Raw genomic sequence first — 13,740 nt, forward strand, 5'->3', positions numbered from 1 at the left:
TTCATAGTTTAAGAATCGATTCCACTGCGCATGCGATTTTATCCCGAATTTCTCACCTTCTTTTGTCTAAACCTTCTTTTGTTCTTAATTAAACAAAAGAAGGTGAGAAATTCGGGATAAAATCGCATGCGCAGTGGAATCGATTCTTAAACTATGAAAAGGCTTATTGAGTTCAAGCTCCATTTCAAGAGCAAGAGCCATTTCAAAACTGATTTTATGGTCGGATACGTTTCTAGAACAATTCTATTTCATTTATGCATCAATACCCTTTGCATCATAAAATGCATGAAAATCACCTTTGCCCTTTGCAGACGTTTTAAAATTTAATTATCGGGAAAAGCTCACGTAAATGAGATAAATAAGAAAGCATCCAAAAGGCTATATTTTTTAAATTCGACTTTAAAGACATGAAGTTCTCTTAAAACATCTGTTTATTTTATATCACCTGCATAACGTCGGTTTTAGATCATGCCATACTTATTATTCTATGCCAATTTAACTTAGACAATGACCTAGAGCGTGTCCACAAGAAATCACAAATTATCATATGTTCAAACCTAGATATTGGCGTTCAGATGTTGTTGATGGCGTATACCCCACGAGGGGTGTACAGGCTTAGGAGGAAACCTAGATATAATAACGCACTTGGTAAATTGAATATACGCCCATCTCTAGCTGATCATCATCAAGTATTATATAAACATTATTCAATAATATTAGAACGGATAAAGATCCTATTCTGCATAAATGAATGCCTCCAATAAATCCAATATATCCAAGTAAAATTTCTAGACGTCCTCTTATTTATATTGTACCTTCTGGTAAAAGCAATGGATTTATAAACAATTAAATTATACAGTCTTGTATTCGTCTAAATATTATCTAGATACTTGTATATATATAAACACATATATATCTCGTTTTAGATTTTCGAAAAGACATGCGTCGATGGCCGGCGCTAAGCGAGCGTGTCCGTAGACTCATTTGCATAAACCCAAGATGTTTGGTAACACGTAAAATACCAAAATCCAATCAAGTTTTAAAAGGACGGGTCACCACACAATGATGTTCTCTGTAATCTGATATATTAAATCAATTAAGTATCTAAAGTCCCTTAGCGTTTTTCTTCTTGGACCAGCTATGATCGGGTATATGTTTTTAGAACAAATCTATTTTATTTGCGCATCAGTACCCTTTGCATCACGAGATGTCGGGTATTGATGCATAAATGAAATAGAATTGTTCTATAAACGTATCCGACCACAACTGGACTTAGAAGACACACCCTAAGATATAAGAACATCAACACGCAAACGATGTCCTTTCTAAGAAGACAACAGCTTAGCACATTTTATTTCTTTTGTTGGGCTTGTCAGCCAACATTATTCCTATGGTGGTGATATGGATTGCTGTAGACGACATTCTTGCTGGCACTCTTTGGTCAACGACTGTCTTACTCATAGCCTTCTCGATTACTGATATCCTCGTCAAGGTAGTGAGCCCAGCGATCATCAATAGGATATCATTCCATTTATCCTTTGCTCTTCTCACTATATTATCACTGGCATCGATACTGCTGTTAGTGATGATCGATGATGTAAGAGTGCGAATCGCGGGAGTAACTGTATTTGGATTGGCTAACGGATTCGCGATAATAACGATTGTGACACTGTTTGCACACTACGAGACAGCTGATCTTCTTGGTAATGCCTTTCAAAATGGAATCAATTCATCAGTATTCTTGGCATCGCTTGGCTATACAGGTTAGTCTAGATCAATCCTCGGTTCAAGAATTACTTAATATATGTTTTACTGGTCTCTTGGTAGATTATAAGATATAAGATAGATATAAGGGATAGATCAAGGGAGGCAGCATGGTCGAGTGGTCATATCGTCGGTCTCACAATTCGGTAGCTCTGAGTTCAAGACCCACTAGCTGAGATTTGCGATTTCTGATTTTCTCATTTCTGAGTTCAAATTTGTCTCCATGCCAGTTGGGATTCTTTAAGAAAACAATTTATATTTCTTTGATGAAATAGTAAATAGTTAATTAGTTGTATAAACTTAAATCAAGTTATTTTGATTTTTTAAGATTGTGAATAATATTTCATGTGTGACGCTGTTCAGACCGGTACTGTTTTTTACTAAGTATTGCGCCTTCCTTCCCAGGGAAACTAAGAGAAACACAGAAGTAATATTCTAATGACAGCATTTATTATGAAAACGAACCTTAACGATAAACGATAAACTTAAATAAAACGCTAAACTAGAAACTTATCATACTAACTTATTATACTTGATTCAGAGTTCTGGTTCGATGCTCAATGTTCAATGTCCAACTGCTCACCCAAACCTTTGCTTTCGTTAAACTTCCACCAACAATTTCTCCCGGGGGGGGGGGGGTACTACCACCCCAACTTGGGTAGGGGTGTGCCGCCAGGACCTCAAAACCCTGACCCTATCCCAGACCTAAAATTTTGATTTTACATACCCAACCCCAGACTAAAACTAAGAATTGTACACCCTATCCAAGACTAAAAGACGGAAAATACGGTTTTACAATCGATTGCAATCAACATTTACTAACATTTTTATCGTTTTTGTGTCGGCAGAAAGCGTAGCCTATGCGCCAGACAAAAACGACCAAATCGTTAACCCTATCCCAGACAAAATGCCAAAACATGATACCATATGCCGAAAAACCATACCCTATAGGGAGGCACATACCCGTATAGCAAAGATATGGGTGTGCCCCCCCCCCCCCCGCAATTTCTTCTGTATCTGTTAACCCACTATCCTGTAATCGAATAGTTGACGAGGTTCCTCATATCCTGCTCTTGCTCCTCACAGCTCTTGTACGATCTTTCGTTGAACAGAACAACTGACTCCAAAACAACTGAACTTGCTTACGAAATATTGTTCCATATTTAATGAAACTCCAACAATAGAAAGATTTAAGAGCGGCTGTCCGTAAAAATCAGACATTACGTGGCAACAGTCAAAAAATCGATTTTGTTCATACTTTGAAGTTAGATACCCTATCTTATAACAATAATCCCTGTGCACTTGGTTTTGAAAAATTCTTTTTGGTTCGGGAGAAATTTGAATTTTTATGCAGATAGGCAAATATGCTAATTTGACGACTCTGAAATTGAGATAAATCACCGATCTCGTGTACGAAATACAATCAATACTTGACCTTTCTAACCTAATAAACTTGGTATCTCTATATGCCTCACAATGATTTTCAGACATGTAGCTGTAACGAAGAATTTCTGGAAGGATTATTTGCAAGACACAGTTTTCTGGAGCTTAAAAGTACCCTCAAAACAAGTGAGAATTTTACCATGGCCGATACAAGGGAAAAGCGAGATTTTCACTGTATGTGATGTCAAGATGATATTGTTCAAGATTGTGAAAACAAATTCTTAGGTAAATGTGTTTTTAAGTTTCTACGACCAATCAAATATGCCTAAATACGTTGTTTCAGAAAGGATCGTTTTTGTATAAATTAGCAAGTAAATGACTGCCAAAATTAAAATAATATTTTTCAAACCTCTTATAAGCCGTTTGAGACATCAATACTTAGCAAATTTGAGCGATTTTTCTGAAGAAAGAGCAGCATTTACTCCCTACCGCTTCACAAATCATGAATTCTAGGTATAGTGACGGTCATCTACACAAAACCGCGAAAGCGTTGCGTGACCACTGGCGGCCATGACCATTGGGGATAAAGAGTTCTCCTCAAAAACCTTATTTTTTTGCCGGCCCAGCCACTTGAGGACTAAAACTTAAATATCGAAGCCCCTTAAACTATGCTTTCTTTTAAAACAATATCCCCCTCTTGTATGCATAACAAATTTATGTAATATAGGAATGCGAACTTTGCTCTTCTCACGAATGCATCAAAAATAATAGATCGGCTCATGTTGTACGCCCTCGTATTGTGTGTGACCCTTGAGGTAACATTTGTCTAGTTTCAGAGGCAGATCCAGGATATTTTTGAAGGGGGTCCAAAAAGTATTTGGGATTTCCCGTTATTAACTACATTTGTGCGTCTTCCTCCTTATGTTTTAGTATCTAAAAGTATAACATTCGTGTTAGCGGCAGCTCCTGGCCGTTCAAATCTATGCAAGGCTCTGATGACGTATTCCAGAGTTAATAGAGGGACTCCCCTCTATTAACTCTACGTATTCCTATGAAAAATGGAGGGTCCTGAAGGGGGTTCCTAATCCAAACTGACCATGACCTTACGAATGCAACTCACATACGGTCTTGTGTTTCTCTACCAAAAAGCGAGGGGAGTAGGTAGCAACAGCACTTTTTGTCGCTTTTTTTGTATTTTCCGAATCCTTTTTCTCAATACAAGTCTGTAATTTCTCCGTAGAAACACTGGAAAATCTCTGTTGTTTCGCTTCGAGCTCCATTTGTTCTGAAAATTCAAGCAAAAATATCTGCTCCCGCTCTGCTGTTTTTGATTGGTGCAAAATATCACGCCATCAGCGATTTTCACGTTCTGATCACGTGCACTTGTTTATTTTCACGATTATTGTTACGTGCAAATTATTTCCCGACCGGGAAATAAGTAACTTATTTCACGGTCGCGATACATTTAGATTTAACTAGTGTCACGTGGTTATCTTTCAACCAATGGGAGTGTTCGTTATATCTGAAAATTTCGTAGCTATATAACAATCCTATCATATTAAGAGACTTTCAGCCCGTGGAAAAATTGTTATTCTATGTGTACTTCTCCGCTTGGTGATCTTATAAGGCTACATGATATGGACTATTATGACCATAAAAGAATTTCCCTTTAGACTGAAACTAAAACGGATTCTAGCGCTGCCTAGCGTTTCTGAGCTGTTAGTATGATCTGATTGGGTGACCCGAGTCTGACGTCAGTGATAATTTATTCCGGTAAATTTACTAAATCAATAATTTACTAAATTATAAATGTTCTATTCTTGTATGACAACCTTCTTGCAAGTAGGTGTAAAGCTGTTATTTTAATCTTTGTTTTCTTCTTTAACAGCTGAAATTGGTTTTTCTATATCAAGTAGTCTATCAATGTCTTTGTTTTCTGACCGTAGTTTTTCGTTTTCTTCCTTGATAGCTAGATATTGCTTTTAAATTTCAAGTAGTCTATCAATGTCTTGACCAGAAAGCAAAGTTTCAGTTGCTTGTTGAAGATCTTGATGGTTGTTTACTTCGACGCCATGATGAAAATCTGGGTTTTCGCCGGGGGTTTTCGATGGTTTGTTCTTTTGACGTCTCTGACTCAAGTCGTTTTTTCTTTTTCTGTGATTTGTCTACAACACGATGTCCGGTTATCTCTCTTTTTTTATGTGTTTGTTTTGTTCACGGAAAGATGGCTGGTAAATGATTGCGACTCAACTTTTCCCCTCCTTCGCAATGTGCAGAGCAAACCCTAGTAGCTTGAGATTCGATCTCTAGTGTTTCGTTTCAAAATGCGCTTGTAAATTTTTCTTTGCTCTTCATCCTACACAATTCTAGTATTATGTAATTCTGGAGCATTTCTGAAGCTAAGACATCAAGGAAGACAACAGTTGGATTTATGCGGCATAATTCACACTATCACATGGAATTTTAAGTCGCGATGGACGCCATTACTAGCATTTCTGTACTTCCAAACAATCTATGCATGCTTTGCGGTCCGAACTCGAACCCAGTACCCTGCTTAATATATATGATCTCATTGATATTTATATCCCTAGATGTACTCTTATATTTATAAATTAGACAACAGAAAGTATATTTTTAGTTCTTCATATTTTTAGTTCTTCATATTTTTAGTTCTTCATATTTTTAGTTCTTCATATTTTTAGTTCTTCATATTTTTAGTTCTTCATATTTTTAGTTCTTCATATTTTTAGTTCTTCATATTTTTAGTTCTTCATATTTTTAGTTCTTTATAAGATGAACCGTGCAGCCCATGGGGAAATAGTTCATAGGTTTTTGTTATGTCTGCCTAGAACAGGTTTCGTCGGATGCCGAGCCCAAACAACCCAAATTTCTCTGAATTCAAGAGTTTCGGATCAATTAAATAACTCAAGCTGAGGCCCCGTCCACACTATTCTGGATAAATTTGAATCCGCAACTTTCACACCGAAACCGAAAAAAATATTTCCGTCCACACATGAAAACGGATAAAATGTTTCGCGTCCACACTAGTCCGATCAGAGGCGGCAAAAACGCTTCATTCGAAGCTGAAATTGAACCTACGGTGAATTTTTAGCCTTCCCGCTATGTTCCCATGACAATCATGACGTCATCGTATCCGAAAAATTTCGGATACAAAATGTTCTCCGTTCACACTAATACGGCTGGCCGGCGATTTCAAATTGTTCCATTCTGGAGACCTTATTCGAAAAAAATCGTTTTCGGTGAAGAATTGTTACGCATTAGTGTGGACGGTAAGCCTAACCGAATAAAAAAAAATTCGGGTTCAAATTTATCCGGCATAGTGTGGACGCTACCTGAATTTTATGTATGATTTAGGTTGACATTCGAAGGTATTATGGCTGGAATTTCAGATAAATCCGAACACCGGGTGCACATGAAAATCCGCTTTGCAAACTAAGGATGAAATGTAAATATTTGAGAACCCGAAAAAACGTTTCCTGTTCACTTATTAGAACGCGTTCCCCTATTTATATTTTAGCTGAAAATAATCATTAATCTTTCCTTTACCATATTCAAAAAGCAGCTTGTCTCTAGTTTGCTTCATTTTTATATACGAGCGCCTTTCTCAGACCTACCATTTTCACCTCGGATTTAGGCTGAATTGAGGGCGCCGACGGCCAAAACCGATTTTCACGATTGTCCTAAAATAAAAGTGAAATTATTCAAAATTAAACGTTCTTTGGGTGGTATTGCACATCTTTGGACCAAATATGAACAAAATCGATTTTTTCAACGCGGCACACCGATTTTCGATTATGTTTGATTTTTACAGACATTGCTTCTTAAATAATACTACTACTACTACTTTAATTTCCATTTCGATTGTTAAAAACATGTACATAAATTAATATCATTTGTGATAAGATTTGTGTAATAATGTAATAACTTAAATGTTATCATATCAAACAATTGTTGTCGTTCGCGGGCTTCCTGTGGTGACAAACCACGGTCCCCTCCCCTACGCATTTCCAGTCCTTTTTCGGCCAAAACCAAGATGGCTGACTAGTTAGTGATGTTTTCACTCGATTTACTGTAAATTTGAGCAGTTTTGAGCAAGAAATTCGCCTATTTAGTAAAGAAAATTATATTCCAATTTCCAAATATGGTAAGTACATTCCTTATATGGTAAAAGAAACGGCTCGAGTGGAAGGACAACTTTTCTATGTGGAAAGTTTGATATGAAATATCTAAAAAAAATGAAAATTTGAGTCTATTTTGAGTTTAAGAAAAACTACAAAATTGGGTTATAATAATAATAATAATAATAATAATGATTAATATTAAGGATAAAAATGATAAGTTTTAAACAGAGTGCATGTCAGCAAAAATCAAACATCAGGTGGCAAGGGTCGAGAAATGGATTTTGCTAATATTTTATACATATTAGGCCTTACTGTAAGTAAAGCCACTGTGTAGTTTGTTTGGTAAAATATACCACTTTAATAGTTTTGGAGAAAATCTAACTTGCTAATTTTCGGCCGATAATTTACATCAACTTGCATCAGCTTATCGCGACCAAACAAAACCATCTGAAATGTAATCAGACTAAATGGTAAATAATTGGGATATTTAAAGAAACAATTGGTAGAGTTTTAGAAATTTCAGTTTCGGTCTTTACTTAATGGGGTATAAATAATCAGAAGTTTTTCCATGTGCGACGAAAGATTTTCACAGGCACTGCCCTCAAGTGGTTCCAGTCGTACCGATCTGGCAAAAAAACGTGTCTGTACAAACGGGAACTTCTCGCAGGACTTTGAATTATCTCAGGGGGTACCACAAGGGTCAAGTCTAGGACCTATGCTCTTAACGTTGTATGCAAGCAAGCTATTCGAAGTTGTAAAGTCTAACCTTCCTGACATACATGCATACAGTCAATTTCAAAAACGTTGTCGTCGACCGGCTCAAGCTTACGCGACTGGACCGAAAGAAATATGGGTAAAATTCACTGAAGCGGTTAAATATTCGTTCTGAATTAATTGTTCCCGCTAGTAATAAGATAATAATGGCGAGAAAAAATCCGTCAAATGCATGTCTTCGGGTTTAGGGAAAGAAAAATAAAGTAGGTATGATTCATTTAAGCCAGATGTTGGGGTGGCTGAGGTAGATGCTATTACTGCGTTACAAGATTGTATCAGTGACATAAGGAAATGGATGATAAAGGATAAATTACAATTGAAAGATGCTAAGACAGAGCTTTTAATTATTGGTACGTCCGCGCAGTTGAATAAAGTCAGCTTAAAAGAAATACAGATAGGCTCCACAAAAGTATCTGCTGTAGCGTCAAATAGGAATCTGGGGGCCTGGTTTGATTCAAACATTAGTATGATCACACACACAATTAAAATTTGTCAGTCAGTATACTACCATCTACATAACATCAGGAGAATTAGAAAGTACTTACCATATGAAAATAGGAAGGCGATTGTTCAAGCGACCATAATGTGGCGCGTAGACTACTGTAATAGTCTATTGCATGGCGTCCCTGCTGTCCATTTAACTAAGCTACAGCGCCTGCAGAATGCAGCAGCTCGCCTTGTTTGCAATGTATCGAAATATGACCACATTACTCCGGTGTTGTATATGAGTAGAGTTGTTTGTTGGTTCTCTCCTGTGTTTCGAGGGTTTTCCGGGTTCTTCTGTTTTCCTCCCTCCGCAAAAACCAACTCCTAAATACCAATTCGAGCACGGAATGAGGGCCACAGGTTTAAGTGCTCGTGAAAAAAGGACGTTTTATGGTACTGCTCCACTTTATCTCAAAGATTTAATAAGTATCAGGGAACCCTCCAGATATAATTTACAATCAAATCATTGCATGTTACTAATAGATAATAGTAGAAAATCAAAGAAAACTTTAGGTGACAGAGCTTTTACCAATGTAGCCCAGAAGGGTATGGAATAGGCTGCCTTGGGGATATTATTTCGCGTTCCACCACAGTCAGTAGGTTGCTAAAAGGAAGTGGGGTCATCGGACTACAAAAAAATATGCTTCTGATTAATGGAATAATTTACAATAGTTTAAAATTAAAACAGCCCAAGTGTATACTTTTTAAGCAAGGTTTACGTCCCGACTACAATTTGTAATAGACCATTTTTGAGTTCGAAATTACCGTTTCTTGATTACAGACTCATTTACTCAGGTTTATACTCATATTAGTGTCTAAATATTCACAAATACCAACAGTAAAGTAAAGAATGCACAACCTCAACAATACAAACACTTTGAAATTCCATGGACCTTATGGCCTTCATTGTTCATATTTTCAGGACTGACCACTTGGTTCTGTGTGGCGCCTCGTATTGCCATCGCAGTTTGCATACCTATTTGCTTCATTCCACTTGGTATATACATCCTCCTCGACAAAGAACCATTGAAAGATCACTTACAAGGGACAGCCAAACTTGTACAGTACACAAAACTACCACAAGAAGAATACTCCAATGATAAACAGGACACGACTGCTGATAAACCAAGGAGCGAGACATTTCTAGTTCTCGTGAAATCCTTTCCTATCTTTATCTACACATATTTGTCAAACTTCTGCATTCATTTTTCCATTGCAGCAGTTTTGACAACTCTTACATTCCCCTCCTCGCCATTTCTCCCCCGAGATCACTTCCAGTACTACAGAATGATCAGTGATGCAGGGATTGTGATTGGAGGACTAGGAAGTTTTATCTTGGGCTGCACAGGTCAGGAATGGATGAACAAATTCTTCGGGATTCGTAATACTGGACTTTTAGTTGTCATCAATGTCATTCATATGTTATTTTTCGTCGTGGCCTCGTGGTATCGGTTCCTCCCTAATGTTATCCACGTGTTTGTGCTATGCTTCATCCAAGGTATTACGTTTGGCCTAGCTGTTGTTCAAGCCATGATTTGTGCAACCAATATGTTCTCAAGCCCATATGATAAAGCTACTGCTTTAAGCACACACGAGGTTGGTATTTCTGTTGGGCGAATTATGGCAGCATTTTTAGGCGTTTTCATTGAAAAATATCTACGAGAGCACTGCACATATAACTTGTTACTGGGTGAGTATTGCCTGGCAAGGATTCCATCTTCAGCTGGATGGAGTACTAACTTAATCTGTAAAAAACAAGGTTTGCACTGAAAAGTGCAAAGTGTACCAACCAGACAGCTCCGATCATCCTCAAAGAATCTACTCGTGGTACCAAAATGTAACCTGAAATCGTATGGTAAACGCACGTTTAAATCATGTGCACCTAAGCTCTGGAATGATCTTCCCTAGAATTTTAAAGCTTTTTCTATTGACACTTTTAAAAATAAAATCAAGCATTGATCTTTAGGGACGCTTTCCCATAATTCTTACAGACTACTTTTATAACCATATATTTTTCATATACTTCTATTGTAAATTTTACTGAATTTTATACTTTCCTACCTTATTCTCTTAGTTGTCAAAGTAGAATCAAAGTAACAGATCATTCTCGTATACTTATTCCTGTTAGTAATTAGTAATAAATGTCAACAACGTTCTTTCCAGCCTCATAAGCCGCTTCTTATCGGAATCCATCCTAATCCTGGACCCAATAAAAACCAAGATAAAGACTCAACAGCTCCTAACCCTGGACCTCACGCAAGATCAAAAGAAAGTAACCAGAATACTCATGGAACACCAAAGAGAAACACTGAACTTTCGATCTTTTATACTAACGCTCGAAGTATTGTTAACAAAATTAGCATACTGAACCTCGAAGTCTCGAACAAGCCCTTCGACATCATAGTGCTAACCGAAACTCACTTGGATAACACCATTGCTGACAGTGAAATTTTCCCTGTAAATTACACAGTTTTCAGGCACGACCGCAAGCATAATGGTCGCTTTGGCGGAGGAGTACTTATCGCAGTTCGAGATCATATTAAAGCTGTATCAAGGGAGATAACATGTTGTGACTCCGAAATGATCTTCATTGACATAATATTTCTTAATAACCACAGGATTACATTAGGAGTTTTTTATAGACCTCCTAATAATGACCCAAAGCCTCTTGAAGATTTACAAGCCGTTCTTAATGATATTTCCGCAACTGACCTCGTACTTGTTGGAGATTTTAATCTACCAGAATTCGATTGGACTAACTCTAGACCTTTAAAAAATTCTGAAAACTACACTTTACTGACAGATATTATACAAGATAATTTTTTCACTCAACTAGTATGTGAACCCACCAGAGACCGAAACGTGCTGGACCTTGTGTTTTCTACATCACCCGATATTATTGATGATTTGCTGGTTGGTGAACCATTTTCCGATCATAACTCCATCACATTCACACTACTCGGATCACCATATGCCCAACGTAAATCACAAAAATATGTCTACTGCTACAAGAAAGCTGACTGGGATTCACTGAGCTCACTTCTTTCTTATATTCCGTGGCACTGTGCTTTTCTGGAGGATAATATTGATTACAACTGGACCTGCTGGAAAGATCTACTGTTCACAGCTGTAGACGAGTGTATTCCGAAACGGAAACCTAAAAAGAAACTCCATGCGCCATGGATATCATAAAGAACTTATAACACTATGTAAAAAGAAGAAGTCACTCTACAAAAGAGCAAAAAGACGTAATGATGAGAATTTGTGGGTAAAGTACCGTAGTTTAAACAACACAGTCAAACGGAAATGCAACTTTGCTCGATGGGCGTATATTAACGATCTAGCACAAGATTTAAAGGAAGACAACCCCAAGCCTTTCTGGAACTTTGTAAAATCTAAACGTAATGGAACAAACGATCTCCTATCGCTGAAAATCGACGACACTATCTTAACTGATGACTACGATATCGCTAGTAGCATGAATGAGTACTTTTCTTCAGTGTTTACTGTGGAAAACCACGATACTTTTCCGTCACTAAACCGCATTGTTGACAAAAAACTGGAAAACATCTATTGTTCTACTAATGAAGTCAAGAAACATCTTCTGAGCGAGCCCCGGCCCGTTCAATCTGGTTTTGCAAGGATTTGAAGGCCTCGCAAATCGACCGCAAGTTCGCATTCTTGTGGTTTGAAGGTGTTGCAAACTTAATAAAGCCCGACAGGGTATCTCAATGAAATATGTTTATTAAATGTCAGCACTTACATATCTTTTTGTGAACCCGATACTACATCCTGCATATAAACCAGCATATAATATTGATTAAACATTGTACTTACAAACGAATAACGAAATGAGTACTCAGTATCTAGAATTACTCCTATTCTGTAAGACTGCCCAGCGAAACATTTATTTCTTCCGTTGAGGGTCTTTCATTTGGGTTATTTGATGTTATTTTTGTCACTAGGTTTTCAAAGGACGCTCTAAAACTTCGGCGAGAGACAGCTAACTGCAGCATTTTACCAAATGAAAAAATATCGCTTGCAATGGTTTCTCTTTGTCCTTGCACAACTTCCGGTGCCAAATAACTTGCATTTTGACTTCTGATACGTTTCTCTCCCTGCTCAATTAGCTTACTTTTACCGAAGTCAATTAAAATTGGTTGATATGTTTCACCAATGGGCTGGAGAAGAACATTGTTAGATTTGATATCGTTGTGGAGGTATTCCCTTCCGTGCACATATTGAAGAGCGCGACAAATATCGCGAAACACTTGAACAACTTGAGTCTTCTTCATAAGTTTGTTATAAATGGCTTTCTCCAGAGTTAGGTTTTCCCTCTCGGTTCCGTGAAATTGCAGTACCAGGCAATAAGGCTCTTTGACCGAGCAAATTCCCAAAAGAAGAGGCAAATTGGGATGATCCCCAAGTGCATGTAGTACTTTGGCCTCATGCAGCACTTCCTTTCTGCACCGCTCTTTTTCTGTTAAAGAATGGTTTCGCTTTTTCATTTCTTTTACTGCCACTTTTATGTTGCGATAATGAGCAAGATAACAGGTTCCAAAACTTCCACTTCCTACAGGGATATCTGAACATTTCGAGATCAATCGATAATCAACTTCTCTTACTGGTATTGTCACCGAAATATTGTCCTTCCTAAGGCGTTTATTATACGAAGGGCAATGCTGTCGCGCTAAGTATATACAACCTGAAGGTTTTTGAAAGGCAGCAGATTCAATAGATGAGTTTCCCCCTATTTTTTTTGCCAGCGTCACCATTTGTTTCCCTCTGCTGTAATTTCCAAACTTTGATTCCAAACTCGATCCTTCACTTTTTGCTCTACTTGTACTATCTTTCTTGGAATGTTTATTTGAGCACGTGGTGGCTTGATCTGACGTTTTCGGTCTATCGACCTTCCCTTGTTTATGTTCATTAGCAACATGACTTTCATTAACGTTGGCAATCAATGTGGGTACAGAAATGGGCTTTTCACGACGGTTTGTTAAAGGGCCCTCTTCAAATTCGCCGTCTAATGGACAATCCAATTTGATCCTCTTGTGTCGTCGCTCTTCTCTCTTCTTAAGACGTAATTCTGTATTTATCTTCTTCTGTCTCTCCCTTTTCTGCTTCTTCCTTTCTTCTTTCGTGTGCGGTCTTGAATAATATCGTGAGGATTTTCGAGAGCTTGTTTCAG

The 13,740-nt window shown here is 37.6% G+C and overlaps 1 protein-coding gene across 1 annotated transcript; it reads left to right on the plus strand.

The window, feature by feature from the left end:
- The first annotated feature begins 1,262 nt into the window (after positions 1 to 1,262).
- Positions 1,263 to 12,286, plus strand: LOC116304968 (uncharacterized). The gene is made up of 2 exons (XM_031714775.2): positions 1,263 to 1,763; positions 9,472 to 12,286. The coding sequence occupies exons 1-2, from the start codon at positions 1,391 to 1,393 to the stop codon at positions 10,317 to 10,319; spliced, it is 1,221 nt and encodes a 406-aa protein (XP_031570635.2). The 5' UTR covers positions 1,263 to 1,390; the 3' UTR covers positions 10,320 to 12,286.
- The last annotated feature ends 1,454 nt before the right edge of the window (positions 12,287 to 13,740 follow it).

This window comes from Actinia tenebrosa, unplaced genomic scaffold (genome assembly GCF_029948245.1).
Source record: "Actinia tenebrosa isolate PJP-AT-01 unplaced genomic scaffold, QUT_ActTen_1.0 PGA_scaffold4__44_contigs__length_22323623, whole genome shotgun sequence".
NCBI lineage: Eukaryota > Metazoa > Cnidaria > Anthozoa > Actiniaria > Actiniidae > Actinia > Actinia tenebrosa.

What these genes read in the sequence shown, in the direction of transcription:
- LOC116304968 (XM_031714775.2), top strand. Translation starts at nt 1,391, where the DNA reads ATGGTGGTGATATGGATTGCTGTAGACGACATTCTTGCTGGCACTCTT. An exon ending in GGCATCGCTTGGCTATACAG is followed by an intron (nt 1,764 to 9,471) that starts GTTAGTCTAGAT and finishes TCATATTTTCAG; the next exon opens with GACTGACCACTTGGTTCTGT.